Raw genomic sequence first — 10948 nt, forward strand, 5'->3', positions numbered from 1 at the left:
CACTCACTCTTTCTCTTTCTTCCTTCTCTCATTTCTTCACTCTCTCACTCGCAACGTGTGTAACATAATTTAATATGTAATAATAATTGTGTCGTTATCATTCTATTCGTGTACTTTAACATTACTCTTCAATCGTTTCTCTTTATATATATAATATATTTATATATTTATATATTTATATCGTTTACTTCATTATTTAATCTTTATTATTATTTCTCATCATTATCATTATTGTTAACTATATTATTATTTATTATTTATTATTTTATTTTGTTTTATTCTTTATTATTGTATTATTATCATTAGCTCTAGACATTACGTTTCCCCCGTTCTCAGTTATTCTTGTTGTTTTTGTTGTTAATGAAGTTGTTCTTTATGGTTCTCCCTCTCCTTCCTCTTTTGCTCTAGTCAGCGGAACCGAAGTCGTCGACGAGACCGGCCCGCCGTTCCTCCACCACGTTGATCCTTGGATCCTTTCGCACTCTGCTACTTCCTCACTACTCTCCTCGCAGTGCTGGTGTTCTTTCTACCCGTGTAATATCCCGGGGACATCCCCTGTGTGATCCTTCGTATACATCCTCGTATTTCGTCCGACGTTTTCACAACGTCGATTTGTCCTCGATCGAGTTTCGCCTCGATCGAGTCTGGGTGCTTCTCGAGTAACTCTGGCATCGTGAAGACAAGCTCTCGCGAATATCCCGCGATAGAAGAAAACCCGTACGATCCTGCGTATTCAGGAAAGCGAAGCTGGTCATCTTATGGCGGGTCCTTCCTGGAGATCGATTTGGCCGAACTTGCGACGTCTATCCTGAGAACCCTGGAGAGATCTCTTCTTCTCCTGCGATGTCGATGTGCTGCCCTGTAAATCACTGGACGTTTTCTCCGAGGGACGAGCTTCGCGTACTGCCCGCCTGTCGAGCCGTACTTTCGCCACCGACGCCACAGCCACCACCAATCGCGACACCGACACTTTGCCGCAAACTTGAGGAATAGCTCGAGGATAGCGATCGACACGTCGCGCAAGACGGACCGCTGGGACGCGACGCCGAAACGACGGAGGAATTTCCAGCGGAAATGCCGGCTGCTGGATCTCCTCCAGGACCTCCACCACCACCATCCGCGACAACGGCACTTCATCACCGCCCGTCCGGGCATCCCGAGGACGAACAGGAGGCAACGTATGACGGTAAACCGATAGATCCCGGTCGAGCGTGGATCAAAGGAAACGCGAACATCGTTGAAGACCCTCCGCAGGACGAACGTGCCCGAAAAGAGCAGGCCGGAACCGATTAGTCGGAGGAATCCGAAGGGACACTCCAGAATACGGGTATTGTACTGCAGCGCGTTCGCAGGGAGGGTGATCAGAATTGAACAAAGCCAGAAGAATTGAAGGACAATCGATGGGTTCGATCGACCGAGCGAAGATGCGCTCGACATCGAGCCGATGCGGCCGCTACCGCAGAATGCCGTGTCCTTTTGGCCGACGGTGGTCGAAGATGCTGTGGTATTGGACGAGGAAGGAGTGGTGCTGGTGTCCAGATCGTCGGTGGATGTTTCCGGTTGACCCGGCTGCGAGCCCGGACCTACGGTCAGAACAATGTCGACCTGTGGCAACATTTTTTGCAACACTGCTTATCACTGCTCACGTTTGAACGCGTCCAACATAATTCATTCAGATAGTTCAGCAAAATTATCTTCAGTATCTAGCTAAATTTTTAGGTACTTCAACAAAACTGTTGCGAGTAATTAACGAGAAATAACATCAACTTGCTATAATACTTGGATAATGATTTAATAAACACACAATTCTTTATAGTCGAATTTTTTTGTCTACACTCTGTATTTATCGAAAGAGTAAATAATCCTCACAAATCTCTCAGGAACATATTCGCAAACTTAAAAACTCATATAATTTGCGTATTTACAAATAAATACTGTATTGTACCATAAAAAACATTTATAGATGAAAAATGTAAAAATAAAGATTTTTTCATTTTTATGAATTTTTTAATCAAAATTCTTACAATTCTATCAATTGTTTTAATCGATTTTTGAAGTTTTCGTCGCGCCTACCTGTAGAACCAGATTGAAGGTTCACTGGGGGCTCGCACTGGGGTGCCGTTGCGGGATCCTGAAACTTGCCATGTTTCCACGGCTCCTCGCATTTAGTGCAGATACCCTCTTTGGTATCCTCGGAGCATACGTGGAAGCAGCACTCATCGTCACTGATGCTGTGCAATGCCCTTGCGGCCTGCTCGCCGGTCTCAAGGATCTTCGGGTCTGAAATCATTGCATTTTCCAACGACCTCGTATGGACGGATGCATGATGGTCGTTCTCTTTACACCCAGAGGAATTTGTCAGGAAAAAGAGATGGCAGGAGGCAACACAAATAAAGTTCAACAAATCATAGTAATTATTTCTCGGTAGTTCCTTTCGGAGGAGAGGAAGGAAAAATGCTTGCGTATGTGAAATGTTACAGAATAGTATATCAGATTAAAAACATCGTAAACGAGTTTCAATTCCGTAAACAATTTAGTAAGCGATGATCTCTGCGCGTGCACACACCTATTATTTTCAACGCGATTTTGTCGCACAGGAAAGTCTGGATCTAATTGATTAAAAGCGGATTAGTTGGCACGTAGCCGCTGACAACTCGCCAGATTTTCTATAAAGGCCAATTATCAATTAATCCAAGATCGATCTTTCCAAGGACGATTCTCGTTCGCAACTAATTGGCAATCGATTTTTACGAAGAATTGCGAATCAACGGCGGACGTTGCCAACTTACCTACCATATCTGTCAATTAGAGTTTCTTCTCTCTACACGACAAACATCGCAAATAACAGGATAAATGTCTGATAAATTAAATTTGTTTTCTAATTTATTTTATTCCGTGTTTCTCTCCACATGTTTTTTATATAGGTTCCATATCTACGTTTCATCGTATTTAATTCGATCTCTTTTAATCAAGTGCTAGTTGCCCATGTTAATTCTCATCTTAAAATTCCATCTTCGTGTTCTATTATAAATCTGTCGCGCTGCGAAAATTTACATAAACAAAGAGAAGAAAAAAAGGGAAAAGAAAAAAAATATTTTCACCAATCGTAACAGAAATGCGACAACAAAATGTGAAAGGTTGGATTGCAGCATTCGGGTTGGAATTACATCGGGCAATCTTGGAGTATTGGTAGGCGCGGATGCAAAAGGATGTAAAAAAATGCCCGATAAAGGGTGTCCAATCTTCCAATAACCGTGCGGCACGCGTCCTATTTAACGCAGTTTATACTCAAACGCGGTGCTGCACCTCCGCCGTTTACGACCCTCGCATCGACGCATGAAAAGAAAAAGAATAACGAAAAGATATTCGATGATTCAGAATATTCGTCCGTGTGTGTTTGGTTATATTAACCCTTTGCGCTCTGTACGCCAATATAAACAGAAAGTTGCACTGAAAGGAACACCTCGTATAAAATTACATATTAGGAAGTTTTTACAATACCGTTTATTCAGATATGGTGAACACTAAGGTCAGGTTATCTTCTTCTTAACAACTAAAAAAAGGATACTAAAAAAAGGAAACGTGACTTTAGCGTTCATCATATCTGAATTCACGTTGTTGGAAAAACTCCCTATTCATGGAAAAAATTCTGCTGAAAAATCTTAGCTAGATATGGACTTGAAAATAATTTTATTGGATTATTAAAATAATTATGTAGAAAGAGAGAGAGAGAGAGAGAGAGAGAGAGAGAGAGAGAGAGAGAAAGAGGAAATATTCAAGTAATGAATAATGCTGCAAAAAGTTTTCATATTCTAACTAGTTTGAGCGTCTTACATAATTATTTTGACAGTTCAACAAAATTATTTTCAAATCTATATTTAAATCTTTAAATCCTTCAACCAAATTGTTCTTTCCGTGTGATGTTAAAACATTTATCTCTTCACAGAAAGAATGATTACTGAAGTATCTAAAAAATTGGTTAGATACAGATCTGAAAATAATTTTGTTCGATCATCAAAATAATTATATAGGACGTTTAAGCGTTGATGACAATGTTGCAAAAAGTTTTAATTTTAGCCATCAGTTTTAACATGCTACATAATTATTTCATTATTTTGATGGTCCAAAATCATATTTAGATCTGTATCTAATTAAATTTTTAGCGAATTTTACTTTAGCGAAACGGTTCTTTTCATTATTGTTTCATCATTGTTTTAATAACTGTTATGCCGTTATACATTATCGAGTTAATAAATCTCTTAATAAATACATATCAAATTTGTCTCTTTCGTCTTGTGATTTTTAATACAATCGTATCGGAATATCCGTAGCACCGAGCGTAAAGAGTCAAGATTACCGGGTCAACGGGACTGACAGTGAAGCGTGTCATGCTGGCAGAATGATAAAATGTCAGATAGTGGAGAGACCAGTATCGTGCTATCGAGGGCAACACAGTGCGAAAAAATTCCGTTCGGAAAATGCAGATACGCGCCAGTTCAACGGATAAAAATTGAAAGAATTCATATTACGAAAAATTTATTATAAAAAATTACGATGCGAGCCTGAAATGTCATTGATCGCATTACAGCGTGACGCGTGATGCAATAAGGCAATAATAATTTACACGAGTATGAAACGTCTCCACCCCCGGCATAAAACGTCCGCATTGTTTCGTGAAGCTTATGCAGGGCGTTCCACTACGGCGACCATTTATGCGTATCTTCATGCAAATTTCTGTGCCGCGGATTTAACGCTATGACGTGAACGCCAAATGAACGTTCATCATCGTCGTGAACAAGAGGAAGGATTGATAGTGGCGTGATGGATACTGGTTGCCTGTGTCTCGTACCATTCTTCGCAAACTTACGAAGCAAACAGGGTGCCAACTGAACATTTGTACCCTTTTTCGAAATAATTCATTAAACAAAACAAAACAAAAATGAATAAATCGAATGAATATTTCGACTAATTTTGACATTTTTTGGTGATTATCTTATTGTGGTTATTTTATGTGATTATTTTATGAGTATCTTGTTTTTCTCTTGTCTTCTCTCTTATTTTTACCTCTGCAAAGAAAAGTGGGTTCGCCGGCGTATTGTGTGGGGTATGCGGGGGCACGATCGCCCGGAAGGAAGTAGGGGCAACGTTGCTCCACGGTCTGGCAAAAGGATCGGCAGGGCCTTAATCTGGGGCCGGTCCAGCTGCCCTCCAAGGTTTTCACGTCTTTCGGACTCCTGTGAGCAAAGTAAGGCACCAGGGAGCTGCACACCCATTTCCTATACGCCTCCTGCAATCAGAATTATTATGCACCGTTAGAGTTAATCTTTTTCTACAATATACAATTTAATTATATACACGCAGAGATACGAGAGAGATAATGTATATCTGATCCGACAATGAAATAAAATTAAATTAAACGGCTTAAGATTTAAAGCTTAAGCAACGGCTTATTGTAGAAGGTCTATAAAACCTTGTCTAATTACTTCTGTATAACAAAATGACAATTAAAGGGACGTTGGAAGTGAATGCGATAAACAATACGCATTTCTGGTAATAGGAATTCTTTGATAATTAGACGACGTACATAATTAAAATCGCAAGAGTTCACTTCTCTATGTAATAATAATATAAATTGTTCGTAAAATTGTATACTTGCTTAATTATTATTTTGTGTGAAAAAATGCAGAGACTTGTAGAAAAAGTTCAGTAAAAAATTTTGTATTTTCAGGTTGAGGCTTTTAATACGAGCTTTTATACAATTAACCTTCTCAAGCTATTCAAGATGCGATTAACGCAAGCGAAAGATATATTACGTATATTACAAAGTAAGGAATATTATAAAATAAGGAAGCGGAAAATGGATAAACTAACAACTTTTTTTTTTTTAAAGAACATTAAACTTTAATCCTCCCAGACTCTCAATTAATGTATTTTCTCATTAACATGAAGCTTTCCTGCATTTGTCAAAAACATAATTTTCTTGAAAATGCATTTGTATGTTGGAGCATGCAAATAATTATTAATACAATAATTTCTTTCGGGTATTAATTGCATTTTCTTGAAATGATTCTATTTAATTTAGTTTAGTTTATTTAATTTAGAATAAATCTCTCGTTTATTCTTGCAAGATATAAGACAAAAATATTTTACGGTCTACGTTCTAAAAAATTGCAATTATAGTGAATAATTTTGGGGGATCCACTATTAAAGATGTAAATTTATACACGTAAAGAGAGTCACAACAAAATCTTCTTTATAGTAATTAAATAATTTGCAAAAATAAATTTACAAAAACACGTTTAAAGTTAAGTTTATAAAAATATTTACGTATTATATTTGCGAACAAATTACATATAATTTCTCTTAATTTACATTATTAATATGTATAAATATGCAAATAATACGCATCATATAACATAATTTTACATATTTTTTTTTATAAATGTATATTTTATTCGTTTTATACTTTACAAGATTTAAAAAACATTGCGAAAAAGTGAATCGCAATACCTATAAGTTTTGTTGCTAGATCATCGATCTAACAAATTTATACATTTGCATTTGTCATAATAGACGGTGAAATAAAAACTGTAAGTTATATAGAAAAATCGAATATGCTTGAAATTCGAATAAAAGCTCGTGCGAGATAATTCCAACGTTTGACGTCCCCAAGGAGATCACAGGATAGGTCAGATCCGTTTATAAAACGAAAGGGCACCGCGGAAGAAGAAGAAAAAGGCATAGCATCGATGTCGATGTCGATCTAGACGTCCATCAAAATTAGCTGCCTCCCGCGGGACAGACTGGCGGCTTATACGATTATGCCACGTTTTTCGAGGACTATTTGTCAAATATCAAGGATCTTTGAGGTCAGCTGAAGTCGGAATAGGCAATAAGGCGTGTCGGTGTCTGACCCACATAGCCACCTTCAAATATGAACACCACGATGAAGCGCACATCCTTCCGAGAGCATGCTATAATTACATACCGACTGACTGTGCGGGTCTTTTATCCACCACTAGGTTGTCCCTGGAATCCCTACCTTGCTACAAAACACGGCTAAAGTCAGAGTAAATGTACTGAAACATTCCTCGAAATTTGAGAATGTGAAAAGAAGTGAAGTATTAGCTCTAATCACAAGAATTGTCACAAATTCCTCGTCCTAAAATCCCATAGTTTTTCTCTAATTTCCAGATAAAATTTCATGACTTTCTTTAATGCTTTCAACATTTCGAAATTTTTTGTATTTTCATCCTGATTTGGAAACTGTCAAATATTTTGTTGAGAGAACAAGTTAACATAGCAATGTAAATTAACATTGTTGACACTATTTGTATTTAATTGTTAAGTTGATAATATTCTAAAACTACACGATCGCATATCCAAATTTTTTTAAAACCAAGAATTTTTATTTTCCAAAAATTGTGCAAAACTCTCTGATTTCTACTTTTATGGCAACCCATAATTGTTTAATTCTGTCGCAAGGGAAAGACGACGCGAATTAATAACGGATACATTTTTGCCTTCGGATGAAGGATGACAAAATAGTCCCGACGAAAACATTTCTTTGTATAATACGCGCTGCCTTTCAAAGTTATCTAACTCTGAACTTCTTCTTTTAAACCAACCCTGAGGGAGATACATATACAGGTGACATGCTTCTAATGGATCTATCCTGCATAGGAAAAGAAAATTTGATACGCGACGAAATTTATCGTCTCCCCTCGACACAAATTTAATTCGTGAGCCCGACGTTTATCGAAACCTTTTGATTTTCAACCGACTGTAAGCAATTAATCACCGGACGAATTCTTTGCCGAGCGAGAACGAACCAAATAGCGCATTTCAATTGGCGCAATTAATTTCTCGCCACAGGGAGCCTGAATGTAAATAATAATTAAGAGGTACATGACTCGTTCTCGAAACACCCGATAGACTCCACCTTTTGGCGCGGTCCTTGAACAGAGTTTATTAAATTCGCAATGTAATTTCGCGATCACGACTGGAAAAAGGGGAGTAGATCAAAAGCGACAAGGGTTGAAGCGTCGCCGCTTTCCGCTAGGAAAACTTTGCGCACTGAAAATTCCGAAGATAAAAGAGTAGCAGTATTGTAGCAAAAGTATAAGCAAAGCTATAGGACAGGGGGTCGGATTTATAAATAGGCTAACCGAAGTACAGCTTTCGAGTTTCGTATCCCGAGGGGTCTTGCATCCTCTTAAAAGCGAGCTATAAATAATGCAGATATCTCCAACTTTTTAAATATTTCGCTCCGCTACTGGATTATGCGCAATTTACTGCATCGCGTATCAAATAATAAATATTATTTGAGATATATTTAAAAGTGACGACATTCAAGCTAATCAAAGCTTAGAGACTCGAGTCCCGAGGGTCCCTACACCATCTCTTAAAAGCTAAGTATAAATAATTCAGATGTCTCCAACTCTTTCATTTCGTTGCTGAATTATATGGAGATTACTTCGTTGGAAATCCATTGAAAGATATTTCTCTTAAAATACATTTAAGGAGTGACAGTATTTAGAGGTCTGCGCTTCCAAAAGTTGCGAGCTTTAAAATAAAGTGTTAAAAGCTCAGCTGAGCTGTGCTCTTTTTCTTTAATTCATTAACAGATATTCCTGCTTCGCGAGAAAAATGTGGATCCAATGCCATTATGCAATGGCATCATTCGCGCTTGTATTTGACCGAGAAAAATCAATTCAACACGAAAGCCTCGGGCAATCAATATAACAAAGAATATCGATTACCCTCGAGAGATATTCAACGAGATATGGATTTTGACCTTATCGAGTATCACACGTATGTACGATGCATCATCGAAATACGCAATTTCTTCGAGTGGAGCACGCTGAACGAGTAACGAATTTCTGACTCGCAGTACTATTGGAACGAAAATATTTTATAACGAGCAATAGAACGATGCAAGAAGTACTGCATCTCACGCAATCTTATAGTTGCTGAACGTCAGCTCTTTTTAACATTTTGTCAAAGTTAAATTATAAGTAACACAATTAAATAAAAAAGACCACAAATGTACAATTTTCAGTTTAAGCAAATTGTAAAATTGCTCGAAAAGTATACAATTCACACAAAAATATTAGAAATATCTAATATAAGTTAGCTAACATAAATTAATCAAACTAGTCAAACGCCGAAACCCTTCAGAGAAGCCAAATAAGACTCGAGAAGAAATATTTTCCGTAACATAGCGAAGATTCATTTCCGACCTTTCTGTCGCGTCGCTCCAATTCGCTATAATGGCGATGTCGACGAGGAGTGGCAAGGGGAAAGGCTTGGTAGGAAGGCATGAGAAATAACCGGGACAACAAATGCGGAAATGCAAACGACGATACAGAGGAGATGAAGGGAGAAAGTGGAGACAATATTATTCGGTGATTACTGAAATTATAATGAAAATTTCAGTTCACGGAAATGCATTACTCTCTAAAATCGTCTATACAAAAATGCACAATAAAAAAAGCATTTTTACACTTGTGTTAAAATCTCGTCAAAATTTTTGTTGAATTTTTAACATATCTGAATATTAATTTAACATAACTTGATCGTATTATTTACATATTTTAAATTGATATTTAACATTTCTTAAACATTGTTAAAATAACACAATTTGTGAATAAATCAATGAACATAAAAATGATGTAGTTTTTAAGATGTAATTCTAGAATAAATAAATAAATACACGTATTAATTTAACATATAAATGTTAATTATGCTGAAAAAATATGTTTCCACAATTTATTCCTAAATTGTGTCAAAGTGCTACATTCTTGTATAAATTTTGTTTTCTATACAATTTTGTATTAATTTTTTACGTATTCATCTTGTGGTAAATTAAAATTTTGAATAACTATTTAGGACACGTAAAATATGTTAAATTCAACACAAATTTTCCAACTATGTAGTTAAAAAATTAAAAAGTAATCATTAATGATCAGTAATCGTTCAAAAACTCTTTTATATTTTATAATACAATAATATTTTTCTATGAACTGTCAGTCAGTTTAAAAATAAATTTAAATATAAATTACAATAATTTTTCACACATAAATCGTAGAATAATTTTTCTTTTTCAAAAAAAAAAAATGACAATAAAATATATTTATTTTATTTTCACTCAATTAAGATTAGTTCTCGCATGACACTGAGACTGAGGTTGCATTAGCATACGTCTCCGCTTTAACGCGACCGTTAGTTTGTCATACGCTTTACCTTCAACGCTACAGTCCTCTCGAGCAGTGCACGAGGATAGGCAGGGTGGCCCCGCCACGTAGGAAGATAGGTACTTCCACCTGAAGTACCCTCCAAGCCGGCTGACCCAATTCTCTCTTCTACCCGACGATCTGCATTGGTACGAACCAGACAGATGCGATACCTATCATCTCTTTCTCCTCGTTTTAGTCCTCTGCAACCCTACTTCGTGCCAATCTCTAATTTGTTCGCATTACTTCAATTCGTCCATTTCTCACCCTCCTTTTGAATATTATCTAATAATCATTAACGAGATTCTATCGCTGAATTTTTGCATAATTTATTTCCTTTTTATCTCATTTTTCAAAAATAATTTCGATATTTTAAGCTCCAAGCTTGAATCCTTTTGAAGTTCTGTGTGGCATGAATAAAGTTCTCGAATCGGAGCTTTTTCGAAGTTCTGACATGAGAACTGGAGATTCGTGGAAAACGGGGCGTTTACTGTACACTTTTCACAGTACGTTTGATTCGCTTGAGGATTACAAAGACGTGGAACTTTGTTTCGCAAACAGCCACTCCGAAATACGTATTAAACAAAGGCATACTTAAAGTAGAATTGAAAAGAAGAAAAGCAACAGGCAAATGCGGAATATTGCTATATTATGCAACATGACAAATGCCGTTGCATTAGTTGCATATATGTTATATATATATATATATATTT

The 10948-nt window shown here is 36.8% G+C and overlaps 1 protein-coding gene across 1 annotated transcript in view; it reads right to left on the reverse strand.

Moving 5' to 3' along the window:
* Window positions 1-275: 275 nt before the first annotated feature.
* The window catches only part of LOC108754575, a 92990-nt gene continuing 82317 nt past the window's right edge, over window positions 276-10948 (reverse strand). Inside the window, exons 3-5 of the mRNA XM_018497000.1 lie at window positions 5065-5287; window positions 2074-2280; window positions 276-1583 (exon numbers count right to left, since the gene is read on the reverse strand). Of these exons, the coding sequence (XP_018352502.1) occupies window positions 757-1583; window positions 2074-2280; window positions 5065-5287 (1257 nt within the window). The 3' untranslated portion in view covers window positions 276-756. The remainder of the gene's footprint in view (window positions 1584-2073; window positions 2281-5064; window positions 5288-10948) is intronic.

Source organism: Trachymyrmex septentrionalis, unplaced genomic scaffold (assembly GCF_001594115.1).
Source record: "Trachymyrmex septentrionalis isolate Tsep2-gDNA-1 unplaced genomic scaffold, Tsep1.0 scaffold8, whole genome shotgun sequence".
Taxonomy (NCBI): Eukaryota; Metazoa; Arthropoda; class Insecta; order Hymenoptera; family Formicidae; genus Trachymyrmex; species Trachymyrmex septentrionalis.